The sequence below is a fragment of the Rhinolophus sinicus genome, linkage group LG15, assembly GCF_036562045.2.
Source record: "Rhinolophus sinicus isolate RSC01 linkage group LG15, ASM3656204v1, whole genome shotgun sequence".
Lineage (NCBI taxonomy): Eukaryota > Metazoa > Chordata > Mammalia > Chiroptera > Rhinolophidae > Rhinolophus > Rhinolophus sinicus.
Genome location: NC_133764.1, coordinates 24,929,051 through 24,945,605, shown reverse-complemented (window position 1 = coordinate 24,945,605; position 16,555 = coordinate 24,929,051). Strand labels below are relative to the sequence as shown.

The window sequence follows — 16,555 nt, the reverse complement described above, 5'->3', positions numbered from 1 at the left end:
AGTTTATCATTTTATTTTGATTTTGTTTAAATTTCCTAGAAGTTTTTAGAGTTTTAGACCCATAGACCTTTTCATTCTTTTGTTCGAAGTTTAACATGTGTAACATTTGCATATAATTCTCAGATTGTTCCTTGTCAGTACCTGTTGCAACCTGTGAAGCATGAAGATAGACAGATCTATACCCAGCATTTAAAATCCCTGGCTTTTTCGGCTTTTACCCAGTGTCGGAGACCCCTTCCAACATCAACCAATGTGAAAACATTGACTGGCTTTGGTCCAGGTTTAGCCATGGAAACTGCTCTTAAAAGCCCTGATGTAAGTATGTTTTCCATGACTAGAATTATTGAAAAACTATACATTTTATCATTTTGTGCAAAACTAAGTGCAGTTCTTTGTTTAACTCATTTTCCAATTATCTTATGATTGGCTAGAGGTAATAGATCACATTTTCAATCAAAGATTTTTCTATGATTGTGCAGTAGAATAGTACCTAAATTTTTTTTTTTAATTTTTTATTTTACAGAGACCAGAGTGTATTCGGCTTTATACACCTCCTTTTATTCTGGCTCCAGTGAAGGATAAACAAACAGAGCTAGGAGAAACATTTGGAGAAGCCGGACAGAAGTATAATGTTCTTTTCGTGGGCTACTGTTTATCACATGATCAAAGATGGATTCTTGCTTCTTGCACAGATCTATATGGAGAACTTTTAGAAACGTGTATCATTAACATCGATGTTCCAAATAGGTACTTATATTCTTATATTTTTAAAAAATGTTTCATTATATCCCATTTAAAAAAATGTACACACACACACACACACACACACACACAATTACATTTCATTTTTAATGAATAAAAACTGGTTTGAAGGTTATTTATGTACATTAAAATATTAAGTCATGGGATTGGAGGTGTTTTCACCTTTTTGTATGAATATTTATATTCTATAATTGATAGCATTAAAAATGATTTTGATTAATCTGTGTTACACAAAAGAGGTTAAAATCCCTAAATTCTACGTAATAAAGCTTGAGGCAGTGATTTTAGCTTGAAAAATTTGAACATGGAACTAGAAAGAAAGCCCTCTGCTATTAAAAATATAGTCTAGTAAAGCATCCTAGAATATTTATTTTCTCATGTACAGTCTAACATAGTCCCTAAATTAACTGAGTTGACTTCCTTTACTAAAATTGTTGACTGAAAATTTTATCATTTAAATGTTACAGTGTCTTCTGAAAATGGTGGTGGCCTTCTTTTTAGAGTTCTTCTTGGTAGTAATTAAATAAGGCCATTAATTATGACGGTTACAACTAATAGGTCCAAGAGGTGAGCCTCATATTGAGTTATCACTTAATAGACATTTCTAGTAACATGTTTCAAAGCTAGTGAACACTGCCTATGAGATCCTGAAAAGCAAATCCATGCAGTAGTTTTTATTTTATTTTATTTTTTAAAATTTTTTTGGAGAATATTGGGGAACAGTTTTTCCAGGACCCCTCAGCTCCAAGTCAAGTCATTGTTTTCAGTCTAGTTCTGGAGGGCGCAGCTCACTGCCCATGTGGGAATCAAATTGGCGACCTTGGTGTTAAACGAGCACTGTGCTCTAACCAATTGAGTCAACCGGCCACCTAACTGGCAGCTCAGCTCCGGTTCTGTTCTTTAAATTCAGAAATTGGTTATGTGCAGAAATATTTAATGATTATTAGATTTTAGGGCTGGGAAAGCAGAATACAGAAACATTAATTTTATACTGTTGGTTATGAGATTTATTGACTATTTTATAAACCTTAAAGCAGTGCTTTATATATTTCCTTGACACAGTTTTGATTTTCTAAATAGAATAGTTGTACTAATTAAGTGAGCTTTGAAATGAGGATGCTTATCTGTGAAGGATGAGAAAGTAGAGAAAGAATAATACCACCTTTCCAATACAAAGATAATACTGCCATTTTTCTGAAGGTAGAATAAGAGAATGGTTAAGAGGTCCAACTCTAGAGTCATGGAGACCTAGGTTCAAATCCCCACTTACTGGCTATGTGATCTTGAGTAAGCTGAGTTACAGCTTACTTCTCTGTAGAACTGGGAGGATAATTTTGTCTGTCTCATAGTGTTGTTAGAATGAAATGAGGTATTACGTGTAAATTGGGCATAATGCTTGGTACATAATAAGTACTCAATAAATGGTAGCCATTGTTGCTCAGCCACAGAGTGCTTATGCTATATACTTGCCTAATAAAGGACATGCATGCAGAAAACACAGCAGTGTTGTTTGGTCTGAGAAGTGTGGGGTGTTTTGTTTAATAGTCTTCAACTTAAAGTATAGAGCAAGGGTTGGCAAAATGTATGGCCTGTGGACCAAATCCAACCACACTCATTTGTTTAAATATTATCTGTGGCTGCTTTCATGCTGCAGCAGCAGCAGAGTTGAATAGTTGGAACAGAATCTTGATCGCCTGCAAAGCTTAAAATATTGGCCCCTTAAGGAAAAAGTTTGCTAATCTCTCATTTAGAGCAGTGTTTCTGGTGAATTTAAGTGGTTTGGGGACAGTTTTTCATTCTAAGTTAAGTATAGGTTTTAATGTATGTTAAAACAAAACAAAACACAAACTAGCATGCCTCCCCTATGATTTTACATATATTCCTGCTTAGGATTTGTGGTAGAAAGTGTCAAGCATTAAAATTAAGGGACCAGTTTTTCAAAAATGTGAGCTCTTTTAAATTTCATCGTTTGAATTTTAGAAATATATGTGACTCACTTATTCCGTACAATAGGGCTCGTCGGAAAAAAGGATCTGCCAGAAGATTTGGTCTACAGAAACTTTGGGAGTGGTGCTTAGGACTTGTACAAATGAGTTCATTACCTTGGCGAGTTGTAATTGGCCGTCTAGGAAGGATTGGTCATGGAGAATTGAAAGGTAAAATTGTGCTTTTATTATTTAGTACTTAAATTTCTGTTTAATGTTAATTCATACACTGTTCAGACCACATCTAGCTATATGTATTGAACAAAATACAGCGGTTGTAAATACTGTTTTTGTTGTTGTTTTTTTGTTTTTAAAGAGGAAGTACAGATGTCTAGGGCACAAATGGCTTAGTTCAAATTATTAAAGTGTATTTTACAATGTTACATCTTTAATGTCAATGTCATCACTACTATTTTTGTCATCTTTCATTTGTTCCCTCCCTTTCTGCTTATTATTCAGCTCATCCTCTGTATAGCAGATACTAATTGATACTGATGTACATTAAAGTTAGGGGGATAAAGCATGTTGAATGACATCACCAGTGAGATATTTTTGGCTTGATGATGACTCCTGCTTGAGGAATACACTAATTTTAAAACCATTATGTTTTAACTTTGGTTCTATAGGGTGTCAACAATGCTGTTATTTTGGATATATATAAATATGTTTTGTTTATTATTGATACCCACAGATTGGAGCTGTTTGCTGAGTCGTCGAAACTTGCAGTCTCTAAGTAAAAGGCTCAAAGACATGTGTAGAATGTGTGGTATATCTGCTGCAGACTCTCCCAGCATTCTCAGTGCTTGCTTGGTAGCAATGGAACCCCAAGGCTCTTTTGTTATTATGCCAGGTTAGCTATCTTTAGTTTATATCAGATTTAATTCTTTACGCACTTAAGTTTCTAAGTAGTATGTAAAATTGGCTCTTTATGTATTAAAATAAAAAAATACGTTTCATTTTTTTTCCAGATTCTGTGTCAACTGGTTCTGTATTTGGAAGAAGCACCACACTAAACATGCAGACTTCTCAGTTAAATACCCCACAGGATACATCATGTACTCATATACTTGTGTTCCCTACTTCTGCTTCTGTGCAAGTAGCTTCAGCTACTTATACCACTGAAAATTTGGACTTAGCTTTTAATCCCAACAATGGTAGGTGAATTATTTTTTAAAGGTTTGCAAATATAAAATAAGGCTGGGTGATTATGGCTGATTGTAGTCTGATTAATGCTCCCAAAACATATCCATGTCTTGTGAGTGTCCCTGAAATCTGTGAATGTTACCTTATATGGCAAAATCAGACTGTGAATGTGATTAAGGATCTGGAGCTAGAGAGATTATCCTGCGTTATGCAAGTGGGCCCTAAATGCCATCACAAGTATCCTTGAGAGAGGGAAATTTGTGCACAAGAGGGGGTGGCCATGTGATGGAAACAGAAGCAGAGTCCAAGAAACAGTGCTATGCTGCTGACTTTGAAAATGGAGGAAGGGGCCCTGAGCCAAGGAATGCAAGGAATCAGTTCTAGATGCTGGAAAAAAACACAGAAAAAGATTATCCCCTGGAGCCTCCAGAGGGAGCTGTAGCCCTGCTGGTACCTTGAGTTTGGCCTACTGGCCAGCACTTTGATTTCATCTCAACAAAACTGATTTTGGGCTTCTGGACCCCAGAACTATAAAAGTATAAATGTGTGTTGTTTTAAGTCACCAAGTGTGTGATAATTTGTTAAAGCAGCAGTAGGTAACTAATATAACCATTCTTGTACCTTATTGATATCAGAACTGGTACTATGAATTATCTTGTTAATATTTACTTATTTTAAAAGACAACATTGATCATAAAATGTTTGTACGTGTTTCTGCCTGTGGTGTTGAGTTACCTATACATGGACTTTGCAGCTCATTTTATATTCCTTTCTATCTTGATTTGCCAAAGTAATATAATAATTTATATTAACTGACAGAGTAGAGATGTACCTCTTCTGAATGAACTTACAGATTGCCTTCTAGTGAAGAGAAAGTAAATGATATTCTACTGTTGCTCTGAGTTACCTTAGAAAATGACACATCCTAAAATCACAAACATGGGTGTTAATTCTTTTTTTTTTTTTTTTTTTTTTTTTTTAAGTTTTATTGGGGAGTATTGGGGAACAGTGTGTTGTTCCAGGGCCCATCAGCTCCTGGTCGTTGTCTCTCAATCTAGTTGTGGAAGGCGCAGCTCAGCTCCAAGTCCAGTTGCTGCAACCTTGTTGTTAAGAGCTCGCGCTCTAACCAGCTGAGCCATCCGGCCGCCCAATTATTCTCTTCTTTTAGTGTGTTATACAGTAACTTGAATGTTTTGTTAAATAATAAAGACTAAGGGTATTAATTGTGACTAATCTCATTTTAAATACATTTTCATTTCCAGCATACTGTGTTTGCTTTGTATTAGTTTCCTATTGCTGCTGTAGCAGATTACCACATGCTTAGTGGCTTTAAACAACACACAGTATCTTATAGTTCTGGGGGTCAGAAGTCCAGAGTCAGTCTTGCTGGGCTGAAGGCGGAGTTGGTTCTTTCTGGAGGCTCTACAGGACAATCTGTTTCCTGGCCTTTGCTAATTTTAGAGACCGTTTACATTTCTTCTTCATGGTCCCATCTTCCATCTTCAACACCAGCAGTATAGTGTCGTCACAGCTCCTTCACTGACTCTGACCCTACTGCCCCCCTCTTATTAGGGCCCCTGTGATCACATTGGACCACCCAGATAATCCACAATAATCTCCCCCCTTAAGAACCTTAGTTTGATCACATCTGCGAAGTTTTTTATGGTAACATATTCACAGATTCCTGGGACCAGGCCGTGGACATATTTGGGAGGGGGGCCATTATTTAGACTACCACATGCATGTTTATGTATAATTGTTTATATGGCTTCAAGCACAATACTTTTCCACATGGTAAACATTCAGTAGATGTTGGTTAAAGTAATTTTAATTCTCTCCTATAAATAACCATAAGATATGAAAAATGGAGGTTTTTTTTTTTTCTTTCTACTACATAGATGGAGCAGATGGAATGGGTATCTTTGATTTGTTAGACACAGGAGATGATCTTGACCCTGATATCATTAATATTCTTCCTGCATCTCCAACGGGGTCTCCTGTGCATTCTCCAGGATCTCATTACCCCCATGGAGGTGATACTGGCAAGGTAACCAATGTGTTATAAAAGTTCGGTTTGTCTAGATGTCATTCATTAATTCAGAAGTGAGTTGCTACATAAAATAAAGCACATTTTTTCCTTGGAAATTAGCAAATAGTGAGGTTAACAGTATAGTCATGCACTGTTAGTTCCTTATGGACATAAGTACTTCGAATTGTACATTATTAAGAGGAACTCTGTGGTTCTGTTTTCCTTGACCTTTTATTTTCTAGAAAACTGCATTAATCTTTTTTGTGTGTGTTTTTCCTGCCATTTCACCATAACTTCTACTCAGGTATAGGATCAGATATTTGAGAATCAGTATATTGCTCTAAAGGCTACCATTCATATCAGGGATGTGACAAAGAGCATAATAGAAATACAAATTTTCTCATAAGAACAGAAAAAACACTGACCACCATGCCCCCATTTATTTTTAGTTATGGAAGAATGCTGTTTTTTCCTTCTCAAACTAATTGGCCTTCATTTGAATAACATCTTTATTTGAGTGAAATTATATGTAGTGGTTATTTGATTATTATAGTAGATGTATGTTTAGAACCTGCCTTTTGAAAATAAGGATCATTGTCCAATCCTTTTTTTAACTGAAAACAAATGAGATTATTGAAAAATTATATAAGGAAAAGCACTAATAATCTCATCACTTTAATAAACTATTTTTACTTTTAGCAAATTACCTTCCTTCACATGTTCTTATACTGTAGTTTTCAATAAGTATAATCAACTTTTTAACATTGCATTGGTGTTTTACCATAATTTGTTATATCATCCCCAAAATGTTGGACATTTAAGTATTTTATCTTTTTCTGTTATAATGTTGCAATGAACATGTATATCATTTTCCTTGTTTCTATCTATTTCCTTAAAATAAATACCAATAAATACATTAACTAATTCAAAGATATGAGCATCACTTAATAGTTGTCCCTTCATGTTGCCATATGCTTTCCCAGACATTATTTGCATTTTGTAGATAGTGCTAGATGAACAAAGCTAAATTTTAATCCACCTTCTGGTTGGGTGTGTCTCTGGTGGTCAGGAATTAGTTAAGGGAATTTTAGGAAATACAGTAGGAATTTCATTGAACATTCTGTATTTTTCAATCAGCTACAAAGATTTTCTTTCTCTCTCTCTCTCTCTCTGAATATGGGCTTGGCATAATAATACAAACTTATTAAATAATAGTTGGCATATTCATTTCCTCATGCAACTGTTAAAACTAATTTTTAATGTTATTACTAATTATTATACTCTTACAAAGTAACATAGCAATTAACTTTTTTCAATGTCCTTCAGTATTTTTAAAAATTGAAGTGATAGGATTATGAGACTGATTGCTATAAACCATTCTGTATTTTTATTTAGTGCCTAGGTGTATCAAATGAACTAACACACTTAATTTTGTCTTTTTAAGGGTCAGGGTACTGATCGGCTACTTTCAACAGAATCTCATGATGAAGTAACTAATATTCTTCAGCAACCATTGGCCCTTGGTTACTTTGTATCAACTGCCAAAGCGGGTCCGTTACCTGACTGGTTCTGGTCAGCATGTCCTCAAGCACAATATCAGTGTCCCCTTTTTCTTAAGGTATTGCCATTTCTGTGCCATTTCCTAAGTAACGCTAATTGATGGCTTAAGTCCTGAGAAGTATATAAGTTGCTTTTTGAAATCTTGTAACTTTTGTCTAAGGTCTTAAATACATTGCCACATATGACTTTGTACACAAGATTACAAGAATTATCTAATTATGAAACAACTCTAAGTTTTAAATTCATACTAAGTTTGAACTTTTAATCTTAAGTCTAACTCTGGGACCCTTGCTCATATAATTTCAGCTGCACATATGGAAGTTTAGAGCTGGGAGAAACCTTTTATTACCTTTAACCATTTCATTTTCTAGGTGAGCATATTAAAGTGCAGAAAAACTCACTGGTCCAAAGTCATAAATTGGTAAAACCTGGATCTTTTAGTGGTTACAATGTTATTTTTTGAATTACATCATACTGCACTCTTATTAGTCTGCATTTCTTGGGGGATTGAAGGATTCATTAATCTTTGTAAGAAAACTTGATATTTAGATCCATTTACTACCTTCTCAAAAAAGCTTTCTAGCTTTGTGCAAATTGCTGTGTTAAAACTATGGAGTGGTTGATATTAAGTAATGAGATTCTCAGACCCATAGTAACTTACTTTATCAACACAAATTCATTAGCAAATGATACAATAAAATTAAGATAAATCATAAAATGGTAAAATGAGATGTAAAAGCCCTATCCAGAGTTTGTTAATGCTGCGGCTACCGTGTTTCCCTGAAAATAAGACCTACCTTGAAAATAAACCTCAGTTAAGATCTCTGCCAGACAGACACATTTTAATACATTATGACGATGTTCCAGAAGAAGATGACATGACTGAATTTGAATAAATGTAGATTGTTGTACATGAGAAAATAAGACGTCTCCAGAAAATAAATCCTAATGGAGCACAAATTAATATAAGACCCGGACTTTTTTTTGGGGGGGACACGGTACTACTATTTCAAAAGAACGAATTCAGATCTGATTCACAATTACACATACCTACCAGAAGTTGACTGTTTTACTCCATAAGTCACATTACGTTAACTACTTACTGGCTTTTATTTGTAGGGTAAACGTTGGGTAGTATGCTTTAGTTTCTTGAGGTTATATTTTAATGTGTACATGAACCAATTGCTTTTTGAAATCTTGTAGTTTTTGTCTAAGGTCTTAAATACATTGCCACATATGACTTTCTACACAAGATTACAAAAATTATCTAATTATGAAACAGCTCTAAGTTTTAAATTCATGCTAAGTTTGAACTTTGAATCTTAAGTCAAACTCTGGGACCCTTGCTTATATTATTTCAACAGGCTTGTTGCTGTCTTTTAAGCCTATTGCTATTAAATCTTGATACCCTTGGCACACATACTGTTAGGTCAATAACATTTGAGATTAAGTAGTGAACTTTTTTAGCACATTCATAAAGAATGTGCTAAACAGCTGTTGATTTGTTGATCTGAATTGACTGTTAATGAGATAATACATTTAGGGAGTGTCAGCAAGGTTAATTAGTTTTCATCATATGACTTTTCTTCCCCTTCCAATATATGTGCAGTGATCTATACAGATCTTATTACAAGAACATAATTGCCAAAGGGGTTTCTGCAGAATAGTAGCCCTTGGAGTTTCTATAAAACAAAGGGTTCTTTGGTCCTTTGGGAAGTGCTGTGCTACACATGCTTTCTGCCCCCTTTTGTTGTTACAATATGTGTATGCACATTAAATTCTCTAAAAACAGCAGCAAATAACATTGTTTACCTACCATTTCTTAAACTTACTTTAATGCACAAGAAAAGGATTGTGTAATACCTATTAATAATTCGTGACCTTAGTATTTCACGGAGCATATTTTAAGGAAACACCACTTTATAAAAAGTCCAAGGGACTATCCAGATTCTTTTCTACTCAATATTTATTTGCAGAGAGGATAGAGTAAAGTGGGCATTCACCCTCAGATACAGTGTAACAAGGTTAGGACTTCTGGTGTGAATTACCAGGTAAGGTATAACTTAACCACAATTTGGTTCACCTTTTGTTTTCATACATCCCATTTCTATACCATAGGCAGTAAAACTACCTTGTATGTTTCTCTTTGGTTGGAAAAATAATAGGTTGTTACTTAGATGATTAAAAAGTCTTTTTATCATAGAAATTAGAACACTGGTATTAATTACATTCATTTAATTTGTAGGGATCTGCCATGTTAGATTTTTGCTTATAACTCATAAATCAAGAGTTTATGTGCACTTGAAACATATATATCTTTGGTTATATTCCTGAATATATGACTGAAGAGTTTATGCATATATTAACATTTGTAGAGGAGAGAGCACCTATATTAAAATAGTACCTTTTACAGTATACAAAATGAAATCTACTGAGTTTCTGCAGTCAATACCACCATCTTCTCAAGGCTTTTAAACACTATTATATACATTGACTTATAAACAAAATGATTCACTTTTATAAGTTGAAAAGTGAAGAAAAGTACCACATTCATTTCCTTCACTCTTCATTGCCATATCTAAATGGGTGTGCTAGTTGTCACTGAGTGTCCATGAAATTTGGCAAAAGAAGGCATCTGTCCACTGTATTACTGTATTGCTCACAATTTCGCCAAAAGTAGATTTAAGATTTATAGGTTTATGTAGCACAGCACCATGAGAACAGAAAATAAATGCTGAGTTTGACTAATATTAGAGATTAATTTCCATGCATGGCGTACTTTAAAATGCACTGGGCTTTTATTCCAAACGTCCTAGGGCCCCTCAACAGCTGTGTGACATTTTTTATTTTTATTTTTTTTTTTAAAGATTTTATTGGGGAAGGGGAACAGGATTTTATTGGAGAACAGTGTGTACTTCCAGGACTTTTTTTCCAAGTCAAGTTGTTGTCCTTTCAATCTTAGTTGTGGAGGGCGCAGCTCGGCTCCAGGTCCAGTTGCCATTGCTAGGTGCAGGGGGTGCAGCCCACCATCCCTTGCGGGAGTCGAAACCGGCAACCTAACCTTGTGGTTGAGAGGATGCGCTGCAACCAACTGAGCCATCCGGGAGCTCAGTGGCAGCTCAGCTCAAGGTGCCGTGTTCAATTTTAGTTGCAGGGGGCGCTGCCCACCATCCCTTGCGGGAGTTGAGGAATCGAACTGCAACCTTGTGGTTGAGAGCCCGTGCTCCAACCAACTGAGCCATCCAGGAGGCAGCTCAGCTCAAGGTGCCATGTTCAATCTTAGTTGCAGGGGCAGAGCCCACCATCCCTTGCGGGACTCGAGGAATTGAACTGGCAACCTTGTGGTTGAGAGCCCACTGGCCCATGTGAGAATCGAACCGGCAGCCTTCAGAGTTAGAAGCATGGAGCTCTAACCGCCTGAGCCACCGGGCTGGCCCTGTGTGACATTTTTGATCGTTCACTGTGAAACCCAGGAGGACCACCTGATTGCTAAGAGTAGTTTCTAAAAATCGGAGTTCGTTTTTCAAGATTGAAATAAGTCTCTTGGGTTTTTCAGGTATCTACTTGCCCTTTCCTGACTGTTCCAACTTGTATCTTCCTATAGTTTTCAAATAAATAAGTTATTTTAACCAAGGGAAGGAAATATTTATAGCTTTATCAGTAAAATATTTGCATATGGATACTCTTTTTACTTTTTTCAGTGCTACACCTAGGTATCTCTGCTTAGTCTTAAATTCTGTGTAACCTAGAAACAGACTGTACTGAGGTTTATCAGCTTAGCGCTTCCTTAAACATTTATTTTACACATCTAGGCAGGTTACACTTAGAAAATAATTAGAAGTTCTTTTTTTTTAGGATCATCATGTGGTCTCAAAAACAATAAAGCTGAAGAAAAGGAAGTAAGACTCAAATATATTGAGTCTTACTTCCTTTTCTTCAGCTTTATTGTAATATTACACACTTAAAAATTACTTCTGTAATGAGTTAAACAAGAACAACAAAGCATCTTTATTGTGGCTCCCATTCCTTACATAAGTCTAAAATGTATTTCATCAAGGAAGAGACCTTGGGAAAATACAGTAAAACCAACACTTTTTTTTTTATTTGGCTGACTGATTACCTGTTATTTTTTTAGGCCTCTTTGCACCTCCACGTGCCTTCAGTGCAATCTGACGAGCTGCTTCACAGTAAACACTCCCACCCACTTGACTCAAATCAGACTTCAGATGTCCTCAGGTACAGCTCTTTTTACCATTAAGGGTTTTCCATTGCAACTGTGAATAAATATAGTATTGATCCTTACATATTTTTCTCATTTTAGCAATAGTTTATAGTACCCTTGGGTCTCTGGATGAATTACATCATTCAGAATGAGTTCTTTCTAACACATAACCTACTTCTGAGAGTAATTTTTAAAAATTAGTTATTGTTAATCTCCCCAAGGACTCTATTCCATACCTTCCATGTTTTTTTAAGTGACTTTGAATCTTAGATTCCATAATTGGAAACTGCTTCCAGAATCTACAGTGTAAAGAAATACATGACTTATATAGTTTATTTGCTTTTCAGGTTTGTTTTGGAACAGTACAATGCACTCTCCTGGCTAACCTGTGACCCTGCAATCCAGGACAGACGCTCATGTCTCCCAATTCATTTTGTGGTGCTGAATCAGTTATATAACTTTATCATGAATATGCTGTGATCTTCATTTGATGGAACTGTGCAAGAAAAGAACAAGGAAAAAAGACGTTTCGCTGCAAGATTAAGTTACAGTTACTTCTCAGTGAAAGTCATTTGTGATGGGGTCTAATTCTTATTACTTCAACAAATATTGTTTTGACTTGGGGGAGGGGCTATAACCCTGCTATTTTTCATTGACTATACTGAACTCTTTAGGATGGTGACTGATCATACAAAACGTATTATAACATTTTCGTAGCAAAATTAACCTTTTTTTTTTCCAGTCACAGTATTTGTGAAAAGTAATGAGCCATAGTACCCAGTCATATTAAATGAATATTAAAAGCATGGGGAGGAAATGAGGAACAATGAATTTCAACATAATGGCTTCAGAACATCAAGATGTTCTTGTATTGGATTATAGTATCTAGTATTCAAAATGCCTGCATCTCTTATTTATTGTAAGTTTTTAAATGTATAAATTGTCTTATATTTCTTAACCTCTTTTATAAAAATTTTCCTAGAAGGTTTATACTGCCTTCTTGCTTTAAAGCAATTGGTCTAAAATATATGTAATCGTCTTAATTAAAAAGTTGCAGTAGGGTTGCTTTTAGAGTATTATTTTTTTGTAAGGGGGGTGGGACAGTAAATTTGTATTGTCTCGATGTACAGTTTAATGGGATAGAGGGGGAATAATGTCCATACCATTGTGTGTGGAGGATTTACAGCTAAGCTGTAGTTGCAGAGTACATGTACAGTAATGAAGTTCACTGTGTTTATAAATTGAAAAGGTACCAGGTCTTACAGCATTTTATATATCACACCTTTACAGAATAACATGATGGCAATATACAAGTGATATTGTTAGGTGGTTTAACTTAGAATAAAATGAGAATTCTTCAGTTATATTTTGTACTATGGTTTAGGGCTATGACTAATATTTCAGGCCATTTCCAGTGAAAGAAACTTAGTTTTACAAGAAAAACATTTGCTACTGAATGCTTAAACTAATTTTGGTGTTTAAAGTTAACATGCTTAAATTTTTTTCAGTTTTAACAGTGGCACATCTAGGCATGGGAATATTATTAATTATGAAAATTATCTTCAGGATCTGCTATAAGGTTGAAATTTAGCCCAGCTCTAGGCATTTTACAAATTATTTTAAGAGCAGTCACTCTTGATTGTTTGACTTTTTTTTTAAATTAAAGATTGGGAATGTGTGTGCGAGTATGCATATGTATGGGTGTGTGTGTGCAATCAAACTGTGGTGTAAATAGATTCTCAGTGAATTCTGGTATTCAGACTCTATTCCACTAGTTAAAGAACCATTTTCTAAACTTAACCCGTTTCCTTTTGCCTTTTTTATTTATTTAATTTTCTTGGTTTGGAGATGATAGTCCCAAACACCAGAGTCTGTACTATTCTGTATAACACAGCTCAGATTAAGGCAGGGCATATGCCAAGGAGGTTCTCACCTCCCTAAAGAAGGGACTTGAATTTTAGGGACTTTAATTCACCCCTTTCTTCCGTACAGTTTTCCCCCTTCTTGTTTGCACATGCCAAGATACCTGCTTTTATGCAGGCTTTACCCCCCTCGGAAAATTCTTTCTACAGTGCTGCTCACAAGAGAGTCCAAGTTAGCCTCTTACCTGTGCTGCTGACTTGAATTCACAGTCGCCAAGTCTACCTATCTTTCTTGGAAGCAGTCTACCAAATTCCAAATTTGTAAGTTCACTAATCTCTACAAAATCAATTGTTTTACAAAACAATAATTCAGTATGTTTTATTTTTACTGAAACTTGTTTTGTAATTACTATATGCTTAGCTTAAATATCACTGTCTTAAGAACAATATAACTTCTTCAAATTGTGTGTATTAAACCATTAACAAGTCTTGTTTTTTTCTATAAAGAAAACACAATTGGTGACAAAGATTTTCAATTATTTCTTCAAAATTATAATGCAATCCCAATGGTCAGCATATTTTGAAATTAAAATTTAAAGATCGCATCTCTGCATTCATTTTTAAATTATGCTAACACACTACAGATTATGTTGGCATGTTTTGTTCTGTACTTTAATAAAACTTGTCTGAGATTTGAAGGAAAAGATGCTTATTTGGAATTTCTATAAAAAGGATATCCTTTTTTATATACTTAGCGCATTAGTGACTTTTAAAAATAAAAGCTGTATTCTCAATTGTTTAAAATCACTAGCCTTTAGTAACCACACCTCAGTTTGAAAATAGATTTTTAAAAAATGATTCCCTGACAGTTTCTTTTATATGGAGCCATAAGGAAGGAAACCAGTATTCCTTTTTATCTGGGAATCAGGGAGTAGTTCCCAAATATATAGGATTTACTGATAAGATTTTTTTTTCTTCCTTTCATGTATAAGTTCACACTCAAATAGAAAATTACTGTTATAAATAGCCATTAGAAAAGGTCAAGAGACTGATTTCAGAAAAAAAAAAAAAAGCCTTTTATGCAGGATGAATAGATCTGACTTACTAATGTACTGTCACAGACAAGTGTGGGTAGTTTTGTTTAAATAGGTAAGTAAAATAATATACTTTATACCAGTTGATCACCAACACCTTGACTTCTTTGTTACAGTGCTAATTAATATCTGTTTTTTTGTGCAGTTATCCATTACAAAGCAGGGTGGAAGTTCAGTATTTTGGCATTTAAAAAGATTACTTATATAATGTCTGCTTCCAGCCAGTGAGAAACATCTAGCCATACCTTTCTTATGCAAGCCATTCAGTTATCAGGACTGTGAATTAACACTGTATGAATAAATTTCTGTACACCTTATTGTTTGGCCAGAAGGCCACCAAGTGTACTTATATGTAATCCTTAAATTTTAAAGTAGCTGTAATTTTTAAATCTTTCTAAACTTTTCTTAAACCACTAAAATTAAGCTCTTACTACTTAGTCAACTATCCTCAGCTGTATTCATACTCAATTGTCAGTATGGCACAGATTACTGTATTAAAATATTCTCCTTTCGTCTTCATATTTACCTTCTGAGGTAATTTTTTAACTTAATGTGTTACTACAAAGATTTGCAGATCTTTAATCAAGCACTATGTTAATACTGTAATATCAAAATACTATGTTGCATTATTTAAAATGTTCAAATTGAATACATTAAAAGGAAGTTTTTAAATGCTGTTGCATCATATAATTTGCTATTCATCCACTATGGCATTGCATATCCGTCTATTAATACACTTAATGTGCATGAGTGATGTTTTGGTCTGGGTTTCCTCTTGAGATTTTAGTTTGTCTAAATTAAGGAAAAATGTTTCTGACGTGATTTTTTTTTGGCCCCCTGCCCATTCCCTCCAAAATCAGCTGGAAATATTAACCTTTTGGTTTTTCTTGGTGTTTTAATGGGCCCAGAACTGTGGTTTTAAATTTATATATATATAGTTTTCTTTTTTGTGGAGTATTAATTAAAAAACTGGATTTTGGACCTAAAATACTCCTCAGGTTGATGTATTCATGAAGTTTTAACTAAATAGCTTTAGTTTTCAAAGTAAACTGGATTTGTGGACCTTAAAGTTACTGAATTTAAACTATAAATTGTAACGTCATTACTGGACATGTGTCAGCATCAACTCTCAAAATAGCTTGGTCACTTTATGAAGGGGCATTTTAAAGTTGTTTAGCAGTGACACTTAACATGGTCCAATTGCTTTTTTTTTTTTTTTTTTTAACGTGACAGAAAAAAGAATAAGGAACAAACACTATTGCTGCCGAATGCCATAACACTGAGTTGTACAAATTGTGATTGAGGAAATGAAAAGGTTTATACTTTTTAAAAAAAAAACAAAAAAATCAAAACTTCAAATGGAATAAATTATTCATGAAGCCTTCATTGTGGTGTCTCATTCTGTTGAAAATATTTCCATCTTAAATTTGTGTAAAAATTAATAGCAATGTTACGTTTGTATCATTTACAAATGGAGAGGGGCAACCTTAAAATTAATTGATGAACTTTTAACTTCTCCACCTGAAGTATTTTATTTTAAAAATAGATTTTAATCATATAGCAACGTATAATGTATAGAAAAATTGTATATGCACATACATACTAATTCCTCCTAGACTGATCAGTTTGATACCAGTTTTCTAGTCTAAACAAGCTGCCTTCAAATATTTAAAGCATAGCTCTATCCTATTTTTGGATCACATAAATGTTTTTGAAACTTATGAAGTGTTGTTCAGATATGAACAATCCATCAAAAATAGATCTGTCCATTTTGTATAAATGACCATTTTAAATATTTTTGTCCAAACTTAAGGACAAACTCCATAATTGTGGTCATTTTAAAATAGTTTCTGCCAGCAGAACTTTTAAAATAATTCTTTAAAAGGATGTGTATGTTT

At 34.4% G+C, this 16,555-nt stretch overlaps 1 protein-coding gene across 1 annotated transcript in view; it reads left to right on the top strand.

Annotated features, from left to right (window-relative positions):
• The window catches only part of MED13 (mediator complex subunit 13), a 94,505-nt gene extending 78,462 nt beyond the window's left edge, over positions 1-16,043 (top strand). Inside the window, exons 22-30 of the mRNA XM_019732482.2 lie at positions 124-315; positions 524-747; positions 2,776-2,918; positions 3,439-3,597; positions 3,716-3,901; positions 5,789-5,937; positions 7,364-7,537; positions 11,615-11,715; positions 12,049-16,043. Of these exons, the coding sequence (XP_019588041.2) occupies positions 124-315; positions 524-747; positions 2,776-2,918; positions 3,439-3,597; positions 3,716-3,901; positions 5,789-5,937; positions 7,364-7,537; positions 11,615-11,715; positions 12,049-12,181 (1,461 nt within the window). The 3' untranslated portion in view covers positions 12,182-16,043. The remainder of the gene's footprint in view (positions 1-123; positions 316-523; positions 748-2,775; positions 2,919-3,438; positions 3,598-3,715; positions 3,902-5,788; positions 5,938-7,363; positions 7,538-11,614; positions 11,716-12,048) is intronic.
• Positions 16,044-16,555: the final 512 nt, after the last annotated feature.